The 13,301-nt window shown below is 42.5% G+C and overlaps 1 protein-coding gene and 1 long non-coding RNA gene across 4 annotated transcripts in view; one reads left to right on the forward strand and one right to left on the reverse strand.

The window, feature by feature from the left end:
* Positions 1–12,285, forward strand: part of LOC125487633 — a 19,709-nt gene extending 7,424 nt beyond the window's left edge. Inside the window, exons 2-3 of the long non-coding RNA XR_007266003.1 lie at positions 9,667–9,843; positions 12,179–12,285. This is a non-coding gene — a long non-coding RNA (uncharacterized LOC125487633). The remainder of the gene's footprint in view (positions 1–9,666; positions 9,844–12,178) is intronic.
* Positions 5,638–11,063, reverse strand: LOC125487620 (zinc finger protein 239-like). 3 transcript variants are annotated; one of them, XR_007265990.1, is made up of 3 exons: positions 11,020–11,063; positions 7,416–9,446; positions 5,638–6,600 (listed from the first exon to the last, which is right to left on the reverse strand). XR_007265990.1 is itself a non-coding variant. In XM_048619485.1 (2 exons), exon 2 carries the CDS (start codon positions 9,358–9,360, stop codon positions 8,314–8,316), a length of 1,047 nt encoding a protein of 348 aa, XP_048475442.1. In that variant the 5' UTR covers positions 9,361–9,446; positions 11,020–11,063; the 3' UTR covers positions 6,795–8,313. The 3 variants fall into 3 exon arrangements, 2 of the variants coding, with proteins under 2 accessions (XP_048475442.1, XP_048475444.1); XM_048619485.1 differs by lacking the exon at positions 5,638–6,600 and having other exon boundaries at positions 6,795–9,446; XM_048619487.1 differs by lacking the exon at positions 5,638–6,600 and having other exon boundaries at positions 6,795–9,446; positions 10,743–11,021.
* Positions 12,286–13,301: the final 1,016 nt, after the last annotated feature.

Consider the following 13,301-nt stretch of genomic DNA (forward strand, 5'->3'; position numbering starts at 1 on the left):
GAAGGGTCTAGGTCCGAAACGTCAGCCTTTCTGCTCCTATTATGCTGCTTGGCCTGCTGTGTTCATCCAGCTCTGCACCTTGTTGTCTCAATCATTCTTTAACTGCCCTGCTCCTGGCTCCAGCAGAGAACTGGGGGATTGATCGCATGTATACATACACCCAAAACCAGATATACTCTTATACACAGACGAGGAAACACAGACACACACATTTCCCTCCAGGACGAAATGTATCCTCTTGCAGACAGAGATGGTCACACTGACACACGCACACATGCAGAAGCACACAAACCGAGAGAGAGACAGACATTCGCAAACACATCTATACAGACATAATGTCCTCGGTATATCGTCAGGGTTGATCTGTCTAATAAACTTGGGTTCATTTGTACGATAGATCTGTGTAATCACTGTTCATTTGTAAAATAGATTGATTTATTTGTGGAATTTGCAGAAACTCATTAAAAAGAAACTTGCTGACTTGTTCATTTCAGGCCCACTTACACCTTGTGCTGATGTGTGTGAAAATCCTGTGTTCCCTTGTAGAATAAATTTGTGCTGTGGCTGCTGTCTGTTTGAAACTGCAGCTTTGTCTCTGTATGCATTTTAAGTCTGGAGCCAGTATGTGTGAGGTAAGGAGGTGGCCAGCCAGAGGCATCTAGACTAAATAATTAAGGTGCTGCTTTCTCTCACACCTCCTCCCTCCAATCTCATAAAGCTGCCTCTGAGTGCTCCATACGTGAGGGTGGTGTGCTCCAGGTAGAGGAGGTTGGGAGCTGTCTGGATGAGCTGGGCTTTGAGTGACACCTGAAAGTATTTAAAATAGGTCCTGGCTACTATTGTTCCTTTTGCCGTGTGGACAGAGCAGGAGGTGAGTATCTGGGACAACACAATGTTCGATAGAAAGTAAAAGCTCTCTCTACACTGTCCCCATCATCCACTCCCTTGGACAGGTAAAATGTTGCATTTGATACAAATACACAAATACACAGATTCATCCCTGAACTCTTGATTGTGATACCATAGGGTCAACATTCTCAAGAATGGAACCGCTCTGCAACTTCAACACCAAGCTCTTTGTTTGATTTTCTCTGTTCTGTTCTGTTTCTCTGTCAAATGCCTGGTCTTTAACATCCTCATGAACTCATCCTAATCCATGTGCCATTTCCTGCTCCCAAACACAACATCTGAATCCAATGCACTGAGAGATTCAGGAACCTCTGTGTCGTGGGGGAGATGAGTCTTGACCCTGATCCAGCTGTGTGACTGTCCTGTGTTAATCTGATGTTCAAGGATTGTTTGGAGTTTTAATATTTGAAAATCCTAATATTAATTTTTCATTCCATGTCCTTAACTGTGTGTATTTGCGCATCACCAGGGCACTATATTATTGGGTCAAGTACTCCTTTACTCACTAAGTTATTAAACATTATTGTGTGGATCCTTGTAGACAAATCACAAAAAGCTAATATGAGGAAGTCTTGCTGTGATTGTAGAGGGGTCACAGTTACCTCGAACCAAGTCAAAAAGGCTAATGGATGAATGTGGCAGTTTATAAATATTCCAGAGAGAAGAGTGAGAAACTGACAGACACATTCACTGACCAAAGGACATAGAGCAACATAAGGATATTTGGATTTCCAACAGGCTTTAGTGCAGGTCAGTCTTTGATTTAAAAATGGAATGTTTTCTTGCTGAAAATAGTTAGAGTGGTAAATTGTGAAGAGGACTTAAAGGGTATTCAAATCAAGCGATGTAGAGATGGTCAATGAGCGGGTAAAACATTGTTCGATGTAGTACAAAGTGGAGAGCGTGAGGTTTGTCAGGAAGAATTAAAAGGAGAGATGTTACAGGACTCTGAGGTACAGAGGGATCTCAGTCAGTTAGTCTGCAGGGTCAGAAAGTGATTAGCAAGACAAAGGCATTGTGTTTGTTTCTCATTCATTCATGGGATAACAGCATCATTGGCTGGGCCAGCATTCATCTCCCATTCCTATCAGCTCTTGAGAAGGTGGTAGCGAGCTGCTTTATTGAACTGCTGCATTCCATAAAACTAATACTTTTGGATAAATGAAACATAGCAGAAATTTAACGGCAGCTTTCTCTTTTCCTGCTCTCAGTTTAACATTCAACCAATTTCTACGGAGTTAGAGATTGAAATCTCATTGATCTCAGCAAGTTAGTAAACAGCAAAGCATAATGGGAAGTGAGTTACAGTCTGAAATCTAATCGAGCGGATTGGGATCGTTTATATACAGAATAACAGATACTAAAGTGTCAGTTATAGCATGAAATAAAATCAAAGGGTTTGAGGTGGTTTATGTAAGGAGTCACAGATACCCAGGAGTGAGTTACAGACTAGAATCTAATCAAGACAGTTGGGGTGGTTTATATATAGAGTAGCAGATACCAAAGGGTGAGTTACAGACTGGAATCTAATTAAGGCGTTCAGTGTGGTTTATATATAGAAGAATAGATGCCTAAGTCTGTGAAAGTTTCCTTGCATGCTCCTCACAGCATGGTGTCGTCAGCAAATTTGGAAGTATCACAGTTGGTCCCCACATCCAAATCACATATAAAGATTGTGAACAGCCAGGGCTTAAGCACTGATCATTGTGGTACTCCAGTAACAGCCTGCCATCCTGAGAATGGTGCTCTACTCTGTGCTTTCCAGCTGTTAATCAATTCTCAATCCACACTGGGATATTTTTCCCAATCTTGTGCAATCTCATTTTATTTACCAATCTTCTGTGTGGCACCTAATCAAAAGCCATCTGAACTTGCAAACCATATTTACTAGTTCTCCTTAATCTATGCTCCAACCAACAACCTCAAAATCTTCATGTTTCAGCCATGATTTTGCTCAGTTCTACCACTTGTTTTAAAAAATCTAGCAATCACCTTTTTCATTATAGATTGGAACATTTTCCCTGTTACTGATGTCAAATTAACAGGTCTGTAGTTCTTTATTCTCCCTCTATTTTGCCATGTTGAAACAGTGGGGTTCCATTTGTTACTTCTACTCCACAGGAATCTTTAGAGACTACAAAATTTGAAAGATAACTGCCAATGTATCCACCATCTCTCTATCTTCTCAACACTTTGAGATGAAGCCCATCTGGTCTACAGGATTCAACAAACTTCAGTCCAGTTGATTTTTCAACTACCATCTCTTTACTGTTACTTGCTTTTTTTTTGTCCCCCACTTTCACAAGTTGGCCTCCTCATATATCTGGGACATTGAATCTTCTTCCATGAAGACACGGCAAAGTAACTGTCTAGTTTATCTGCCAATTCCATGTTTTGTAATATAAATTCTCTTGTCCCAACCGAGAACAAACTCAAATTTGTCCCAGCTAATCTTTTCCTTTCATGTATCTAATGGAGCTTTTACAATTTCCTTGCAAGATAGATTTAAATTTTCTTTCCATTTTTTAATCAGTGTCTTGTTGCTCCTTTGCTGGATTCTAAATTCCTCCTAAACCTCAAGCTTTTCGCTATTTCTGGTGTCCTTGTGTTTTATTTTCATTAACCATATACCACGGTGGCACAGTGGCTCAGTGGTTAGCACTGCTGCCTGATAACGCTAGTAACTTGGGTTTGATTCCAGCCTTGGACAACCGTGTGGGTTTCCTCCCACAGTCCAAAGATGTGCAGGTTAGGTGGATGGCCATGGGAAATGCAGGGTTACAGGGGACTGGGTCTTTGGAGGGTCCATGTGTACTCGATGGGCTGAATAGCCTGTTCCCATACTATAGGGATTCTATTATCTGTTGTAGACTTCCACAATTGTACATCTCTGTCCTGTGTAAGAGAAGGTGGCCCAACCACGGCTAACAAAGGAAATCAGGGCTAGTGTTAATGCCAAACAGGAGGCATATAAATTGGCCAGAAAAAGCCCAAACCTGAGGACTGGGAGAAATTTAAAATTCAGAAGAGGAGGAAAAAGGGTTTAATTGAGAAGGGGAAAATAGAAAATGAAAGTAAGCTTGTGGAAAACATAAAAACTGACTACAAAAGCTTCTACATATATGTGAAGAGAAAAAGGCTGGTGAAGGCAATGTAGGTCCTTTACAGTTAGAATCAGGTGAATTTATAATGGACAACAAAGAGATGGCAGACCAGGTGAACTAATACTTTGGATCTGCCTTCACCAAGGAGGATGCAAACAACCTTTAGGAAATGCTAGGGGACAGGGGGCCAAGTATGAAGGAGGAACTGAAGGAAATCCATAGTCAACAATTGGTATTGGGGAAAGTGATGGTTTTAAAACCTGATAAGTCCCCAAAGCCTGATGCTTTGCAACCCAGAATACTTAAGGACGTGGCCCTAGAAATAGCAGGCATATTGGTGATCATTTTCCAGCTTTCTACAGACGCTGGAAGAGTTCCAATGGACTGAAGGGTAGCTAATGTAACATCACTTTTTAAAAAAGGAGGGAGAGTAAAAATGGGGAATTATAGGCTGGTTAGCCTGACATTGGTGGTGGGGAAATGCTGGAGTCAATTATTAAGGATGAAATAACCAAGTGTTTGGAAAATGGTGACAGAATTGGTCTTAGTCAGCATGGATTCACAAAAGGAAAATCATGCTTGACAAATCTTCTGGAATTTTTTGAGGATGTGACCAGTAGAGTGGACAAGGGTGAATCAGTAGATGTTGTGTATGTGGACTTTCAAAAGGCTTTTGACAAGGTTCCATACACAAGATTAGTGAGGAAAATTCAGGCTCGTGGTATCGGTAATGTGTTGACATTGAATAGAGAATTTGTTGGCAGACAGGAAGCAGAGAGTTGGAATAAACAGATCCTTTCCAGAGTGGCAAGACAGTTGCAGTGGTGCAGGGCTCAGTGCTGCAATCTCAGCTGTTCACAATGTACATTAATGATTTGAACAAAGGATTTAAATGCAATATCTCCAAACCTGCAGATGACCCTAAGCTGCGTGGCAGGATGTGCTGTGAGGAGGATGCTAACAGGCTGCAGGGTGACTTGGACAAGCTGGCTGAGTGGGCAAATACTTGGCAAATGCAATATAATGTGGGTAAATGTGAGGTTATTCACTTTGGTTGCAAAAACAGGAAGGCAGATTCTTATTTGAATGGTGGTAGCTTAGGAAAAGGTGAGGTGCAACAAGACTTGGGCGTCACAGTGGAACAGTTGGTGAAGGTGGGCATGCTGGTGAAGCAGGCACTGAGAAAAGCTAATGGCATGCTGGACTTCATAGTGAGAGGAATAGGCATGTTTTGCTGCAGTTATACAGGGCCTTGGTGAAGCCACACCTTGAGTATTGTGTGCAGTTTAGGTCTCGTCTGAGGAAGGACATTCTTGTCCAGTGAAAGTTCGCCAGACTGATTCCCGGGATGGCTGGACTGACATATGAAGAAAGACTGGATCGACTGGTCTTGTATTCACTTGAATTTAGAAGAATTGGGGAGGGGAGGCGGAATCTCATAGAAATATGTAAAATTCTAATGGGACTGCACAGGCTAGATGGGGGAAGAATGTTCCCGATGTTGGTGACGTCTAGAAATAGGGGTCATAGTCTAAGAATAAGGGATAAACCATTCAGGACTGATAAGGAAGAATTTCTTCACTCAGTTGTGAAGCTGTGGAATTCTCTCCCACAGAAAGCTGTTGGGGCTGGTTCGTTAGGTATATTCAAGAGGGAGCTGGATGTGGCTTTTACAGCTAAAGGGATCAAAGGGTATGGAAGAAAGGGGGGAATTGTATACTGAGATTGTATGATCAGCTATGATGATACTGAATGGTGGTGCAGGCCTGAAGGGCCGAATGGCCCACTCCTGCACCTATTTCTATGTTTCTATATTTTCTACCATGTGGAGTTTGTTCAAATATTAACCATTGCCGACTACCTTCAAACCATTTTTGCATTTCTCAATCTACCACGGCAACTTGCACCCAGTGGCTTCCTCGTTTCATTCCTTCAGATTTAAGACCTTTGTTCCAGAATGAACTTTTAACACATTTAAGCTTCATGCAAAATGGTCACTTTTTCCTGAAAGGCTACTTTACAGCAAAGTTATTAATAAGTGTTTTTTTTCCACAACAACACATTAAACTCAAAATAGCCCAAACTCTAGTCAACAATGCAGTACCTCAGAAACACATTTCATCCACATTAGGAATTCAAACTCCATAGCATTAGTGATGGTTTGATTAATACCATGCTTAAAATTACCATAGAACAAAAAAAAAAACTCCACAGATGCTGCCACATCTGCTGAGTTTTCCCAGCAGTTTTTTTTTGTCTCTAAAAATTACCATGACAGTCTGGTGGCTGATTAACAACTCCCAATAATTATTTTGCTGTCCCTTGCTGCTTCTTAGCTCCACCCAAATTGATTTTACATTTTGATCCTTCAGTTAGGATCCTTTGTTAGTGATGTACTAATCTCATCCTTAAGTTGTCCACACGTCCTCTTCCTTTAAGTCCATCTCTTCTAAATGCCAAATATCCTCAGATATAGTAGGAACTGCAGATGCTGGAGAATCCGAGACAACAAGGTGCAGAGCTGGATGAACACAGCAGGCCAAGCAGCATCATAGGAGCAGGAAGGCTGACGTTTCGGGCCTAGACCCTTCATCAGAAAAAAAAAAATCCTCAGATGTTCAGTTCCTGATCCTCTTAACCTTGTATTTGTCCTTTTCATAATTACAATTAAACGATACTCATTTGCCTCAATTTGCACATTTAAATCACCAATCTTTTGAGACTGCCGTGTGGGTTCAGAGAGAGTCATAACTCTAAAACAAAAAGTCTGTCACCTGATGCTGCTTGGTGTTTGCCTATATTTCAGACTTCTATTTTTGCTTTTTACTTTTCTATTTCCTGTTGTGCTGAGCTTCATTTGAATCTGAGATCCTTCCCAGGTTCCCACTTTGAACATCTACAACAGCTTTAGCAAATCACCTCAGGAGGATGCCAGCCCCTGTCCTGTTAAGATGCAACATGCCCATCTTAAAAAGGTCCCACCTACTCCAGAACCGGTTCTGCAAATTTGCAAGTTCATTATTTCAATGATTACTGATTCTCACAGTGGCGATGGGTCTAGATCACCACAATATGGTGCCACAGCACAGATGGCTATGAGGGCACAGATGGCTATGACTCACAATGTCAACTAAGCACCTGGTCACTACATTACTATCTATATGGAAGTCACATGTGGTCTTCGCAAAAGGGAAATAATTTTTTCCTGTGTCAATGGAAAATTACTCAAAGCTTGTTGTAGCAGTTCACCCAATTACTTGGCTGTCTTATTTGATGCAGAACGGGTCAGAAATAGAACAGAACATAAATGGGAAAACACTTGATGGGAAAACTGGGAAAACTGCCTTTGGCAGCCTGTACATATGCAGATGCAGTAAACCATGAGGACAAAGAGATACCAACCTGTATATACCAACCTATATGTGGCTACCTCTGTTCTTTATGGAGAGAAACAGCATGCACTGCACTTGTACCAACTCAACAAAATCAGTGAAAGCCATTGTCTGGTTCATTCAAAGGGCACTGCCTTGACCAATCAGCATCAATCTGTCTGATGTGAAATCTAAACAAATCCTGGCAGTTAAATGTCAATCAATCATTGTTAACTGGTGTATTCTTCATAGCAATGCCTCCACTTGAAAACCAATCAGCAGTCTCTTCTCCATTAAATTTATATTCTTGGGAAATCTCCTGATGAGTGTAAAAGAAAAACATTCACCAACATCTGGCTCTTTGCAGCAATTCTCAGGTACTGTACTACCATAACTGTTCGTGAACAACTTTTAGCTGACTGATTTCAGCGATTAAAAGCTATTATTGGGTTGGAGTCCATTTACATCAACAGAAACAGGCATCATGAACAGGGCTCCCCCCAGATGGAATTAATAGCAAAATTCAAAGTGTCATTAATGATGAAATCACTGATGGTTCAGCATGTTGGATGACAGAGTTACATAATTAGCTGAATGACCTCTCATGAATGCATATTTGCTGGTTCATATTGTGTTGAGATGATCACCTGAACACAGTCTCGCAGTGAGAGCACTTTACCAGTCTCTCGTCAGTGTGAACATATGGATGAGATATCAGTGACCCAGAATTTTTATAACTTCCCACGCTCTGAGCATTTAAATGATCAGTTGTAAGTGTGAACTCCCTGCAGTACGAGCATCCTGGATGACTGAGTAAACCCTCTCCCACACTCAGAGTAAGCAAGATCCTTCTTCCCAGAGTGTATTCTCTGGTGTCTCTGTGGGCTGGATAGCTGGGTGAACTGCTTCCCACACTAAGATCAAGTGAATCATCTCTCCCTGGTGTGAGTCTGCTGGTGCCTGGTGAGTTCAAATAAACGCTTGAATCCAGACCCACAGAGGGGGCATCTGAATGGTCTCTCATCACTGTGAACGTGCTGGTGCGTGCGCAGGTTGGATGAATCAGTGAATCCTTTCCCACACTTAGAGCAGGTGAATGGCCGTTCTGCTGTGTGAATTCGCCGGTGTATCAGCAGACCAGATGATTGAGTGAATCCCTTCCCACACTCTGGGCAGGTGAATGGTCTCTCCTGAGTGTGAATCCGCTGGTGTCTGGTGAGGTCAGATAAACGCCTGAACCTTGTCCCGCAGTGGGAGCACCTGAATGGTCTCTCATCAGTGTGAACACGTTGATGGGACATCAGGTTGGAGGAATCACTGAATCCCTTCCCACATTGAGAGCAGGTGAATGGTCGCTCACTAGTATGAACTCGCTGGTGTATCTGCAGGTTGGAAGAATTAGTGAATCCCTTCCCACAATCTGAGCAGGTGAATGGTCTCTCCCCAGTATGTAGTCTCTGGTGTATCCGCAGGTTGGAAGAATTGGTGAATCCTTTCCCACATTCTGAGCAGGTGAACATACTCTCCCCAGTATGAACCGGCTTGTGTTTCAGCAAGTCTGACGAATTAGTGAATCCCTTCCCACAGACCAAGCAGGTGAATGGTCTGTCCCCACTGTGAACTCGCTGGTGTATCTGCAGGCCTGATGACTGAGTGAATCCCTTTCCACACTGAGAGCAGGTGAATGGCCTCTCTCCAGTGTGAACTCGTTGGTGTGTCTGCAGATCAGAAGAATTTGTAAATCCCTTCCCACATTCAGGACAAGTGAATGGTCTCTCTCCAGTGTGACTGCGTCGATGAGTTTCCAGCTCAGATGGGAATCTGAATCCCTTTCCACAGTCCCGGCATTTCCAGGGTTTGTCCTTGTTGTGACTCCATTTGTGTCTCGACAATCCAGATGATCGGCTGAAGCCTCGCCCACACACACAACACGTGTACGGTTTCTCCGCACTTTGAATGGGTTTGTTTCGTTTCATGTTCAAGATTCAATGATATCCTCTGTCAGATCCTGCTGTGACTTTTCATTCAAATTTCCTGATTCCAAATTAATCCTTCTAATATCCTGTAAAATTTATTTAAAACAGAAAAAAGTAACTGAGAGAGAACCCAAAAAAACATGTTTGGACATCTGCCTGCACGTCTCCTGATGTGGCTCAGTGTCAAATCTCACTTTCTCACAGTCCTGTCAATCATCTTGGACATTGTTATATGAAAAGTGCTATACAAATACAATTTGATGTTGTTGATTTAGATGTACATCATTGTTCCTTCATCATTGCTAGGTGGATAACCTGTAACTCCTCACCTGACAGTAATCTGGGACCACCTTCATCACACAGACTGCAGGGGTTCAAGGAGATCAAACATCATCTTCTCCACAGCCGACTGGACATTGTTCATGAAAGGGCTGGGGAGCGGAGTGAGCTGATCTACTCTTATAGAGAGCCAGCACCGGCAAGGTAGGCTAAATTACTTCCTTCTGTAATCAATAATTCTGTGACTCAATTTTAAAAAGTACTCACACTGGAAGGTTCTACATCTAACACTCACCCTGGTATAGAGCAGCTTATCATTGGTGCATTTGTGCTTTGACTCAGTGCTGTGACAAATGCCTGCAACAAAGTAATAGCAAAATAGTGCAGCAGCTGGAAATCTGGAGAAAACAAAACAGAACATGCTGGAATAACTCAGCAGGTTAGGTAGTATCTGCAGTGAGAGAAAGAAAATGAAAGTTTTAGGGTGTGCAGAATGAAATTGGGAAATAAAAGCAAAGCAGAACTTGATGCTAATTGTGATCTGAGAAGCAGAAAAAGAAATGGAGTAGAGCTGTGAATGTCACAGGTTCTGGGGATGGGCATTGGTGGAAAACTCATCGAGTTCAGCAGGAGTTATAGTAAAATAATAAACATGGCTATCTAAAATTCTTCACCATCAACCCAGGAAAGGAATTCAGAAGAGACAAACAACATCTTGTTTGAGTTTGCTGTGTGTTAATGCTCTCCTCCTAACCCCTGTAAATGGAGTTTCTCAAACCAACCTCTGTCAGTCTAGGAGAGATACCACAATATTGTGGGCCAGAACCTTTCGTCAGGATAGGAAAGGGGAGGGGAGGTCAGAAATAAATAGAGAGGGTGTGGAGCTGGGGGGAGGGTAGTTCAGATGGAGATAGGTGGATGCAGGTCTCTCCTTCTCAGCTACCCTGCCCCCAGTGCCACCCACATCTCTATTTATTTTTGGGCACCCCTCCCTAGTTCTGATGAAGGGTTTCCGCCCTAAAAGTTGACTTTCCTGCTCCTCGGATGCTTTCTGATCTGCTGTGCTTTCCAGCTCTACATTTATTGACTCTAGCTTCCAGCACCTGCAGTCTTCACCGTCTCCAGCCCACAACAGTGTCCTGGTCAGAGTTTCCGCGGATGCGCCCTGCAAAGATGGCGGCCGTTATCCCAAGCCCTAACGATTCCGTCTCGGGGACTAAAAACGCCGAGAGCTTTCAGGTCCCACAACCACCGTCCCACACTTGCAAACAATGAGTGATAGCCTCTAGTCTGTGAGCCTGTCGCTCAAACACCATATTTCCGAATCCTCCCCCTTCACCGTCCGGATTCCTGGGTCGTTCCCCGCCGCTATCAACTCACCTCCCGTCGATCCGAGAACCATCAATCCCCGCCTCAACCACCCCGCGCATGTGCAGGATATGCCTCCGTATTGCGCATATGCTTTCGCTTTACAGTGTACGTGCACTGCTCTCTCTCTCTCTCTCTCTTTCTACACACCCCCCGACCCGGTCCCAACTGCCCCCTTCTCTCTCGCGCGGTCTGGATAGAACCCATTCTCCACCTTAGTGATTGCTGGGTGAGAGATTACACCATTAAATGTTTTCATGGGAGTGTTGTGACTTATGTTTTTGGTCAGAACGGAGACTGGATCAATGAATTAAATAATAAAATTAGGAATCAAATTATACTGAGACGACAGTCATTGAGGTTTGCATTATTCACCACAGAGAAAGAAAATGATAATTTAATTCGAATCGTGAATTAACAAAGCAGAATCAAAACAGCAATATCCAACGGCTATAGATTGATGTGGAACAAAAAACAGAAGTTGCTGGAAAAGCTCAGCAGGTCTGCCAGCATCTGTGGGAAAAAAAATCAGAGTTAACGTTTCAGGTCCGGTGACCCTTGAACAGATTTCTATAGATTTATGTGAACTCACTGCTCTCCCATCAGTGACTCCCTGCCTCACACAGAACATTTAACCAGCTTCTCCCTGCTATGAGTGTGCTGATCATGCCTTCAATCCATTAAGCCTTTAACTCTTGTGGTTTTGTGAGGGTTGGAGACATAGAAAATAGTAGCAGTAGTAGGCTATTTGGCCCCTCTGCCATTCAATATGACCATGCTTGATCTTCTATCTCTGAGATACTCCCATGTTCTTCCGATGTCCCTTGACACATTTACTATCTATAAATCTATTGATTTATTTCCTAAATATTTTCAGTGGCTTGGGCCTCCACAATCTTAAGTGGTAATGAATTCCACAAGTACACCACACTCCATTTGAAGGAATTTCTCTCGTCTCAGTCCTTAATAGCTAATTCTGTATCCTGATGCTGTGGCCCCTTGTTTTAGATCCCGGCCATCCACGTCCCCACCTCCAGCTATGGTAACATTATCCTTACATCCAGTCTGTCATGCCTGTCAAAATTTTATATGTTATTGTTCTTGTTTTAAATTTCAGAAATTAGCAGAGTAAGCCACGCAATAATTCATTATATGACATCTGTCTTCACAGATATCAGCTTGATGACCTTCACTGTACTCACTCGATGACAAGTATGCATTTTCTTAGACCACAACTGCACATCATACTCCCGTACAACTGCCGTAAGACATCCTTGCTCAAGCTCCTTTTGCAATTCAGGTCAATATACCACTTACCTTCAATTCCTTCTAAAGAGCTGATTGATGTCCACATACATAAACATACGAATTAGGAGGAGGAGGGATGCCATGTTTATCGACATTATTGACGGTACATTCTCTTCAGATATTGTCCATTCTCTTTCAAATCAGTCGTCATCACCCCGTGCTGAAACCAAAATATTTGAGTATTCTTGCAAACTATTGCCCAATCTCCAAATATCTGTAAAATACTTGAACATTTCATAACTTTTCAAATACTTCTCCATCTTTCTCAGGACTCGATGTTTGACTCCTTCCAATGAGGTTTCTGCCACATGCACTCCCTGTCACATTCCAAAAATGATCTTATCACAGCCAGAAAGGAGAGAGACTGTGTGACCATGAAAAAGGGAAACTGTCCCCTGTCGTCTTTTTTGAAGTCAAAACTGTGAACAATGTTGATGACCATGTCTAAGGAGTGATATACTAGTATTAAATGCAGCCCAAAGAAGGTTTGCTTGGTTGATCCCAGTATGGAGGGAGGGCTTTCCTTCTGAGGAGAGGTTGAATATGTTGGGTCTGAACTCAGGGAGTTTAGAAGAATGGGACGTGACCTTGTTGATACATATGAGATTCTTAGAGTGATTGAGAGGGTAGATACTGAAAGATCGTTTCTCCCTGATGGAGAATCTACAACCTGATGGCAAAATCTCTAAAATACCCAGGTTGTCCATTTGCAACAAAAGTGAGGAGGAATATCTTCTCTCAAAGTGTACTGCATCCTTTGAATTCTTTACTGTAGAGTACTGTAGGTGTTGTGTCATTAAGTAGATTTAAGGCTGAGAGAGATAGATTTTTAACCAGTAAAAGGACCAAGACTTACGAGGAAAAGGCAGGAAAATGGAATTGAGGCTTATCAGTTCAAACATGATCTCATTCCATGGCACAGACGTGATGTCTCTTTTTAAAAACACCATCCATGATTCTTCCCCAATTACAATCATTCTCCTGAA

Source organism: Rhincodon typus, chromosome 43, assembly GCF_021869965.1.
Source record: "Rhincodon typus isolate 14 chromosome 43, sRhiTyp1.1, whole genome shotgun sequence".
NCBI lineage: Eukaryota > Metazoa > Chordata > Chondrichthyes > Orectolobiformes > Rhincodontidae > Rhincodon > Rhincodon typus.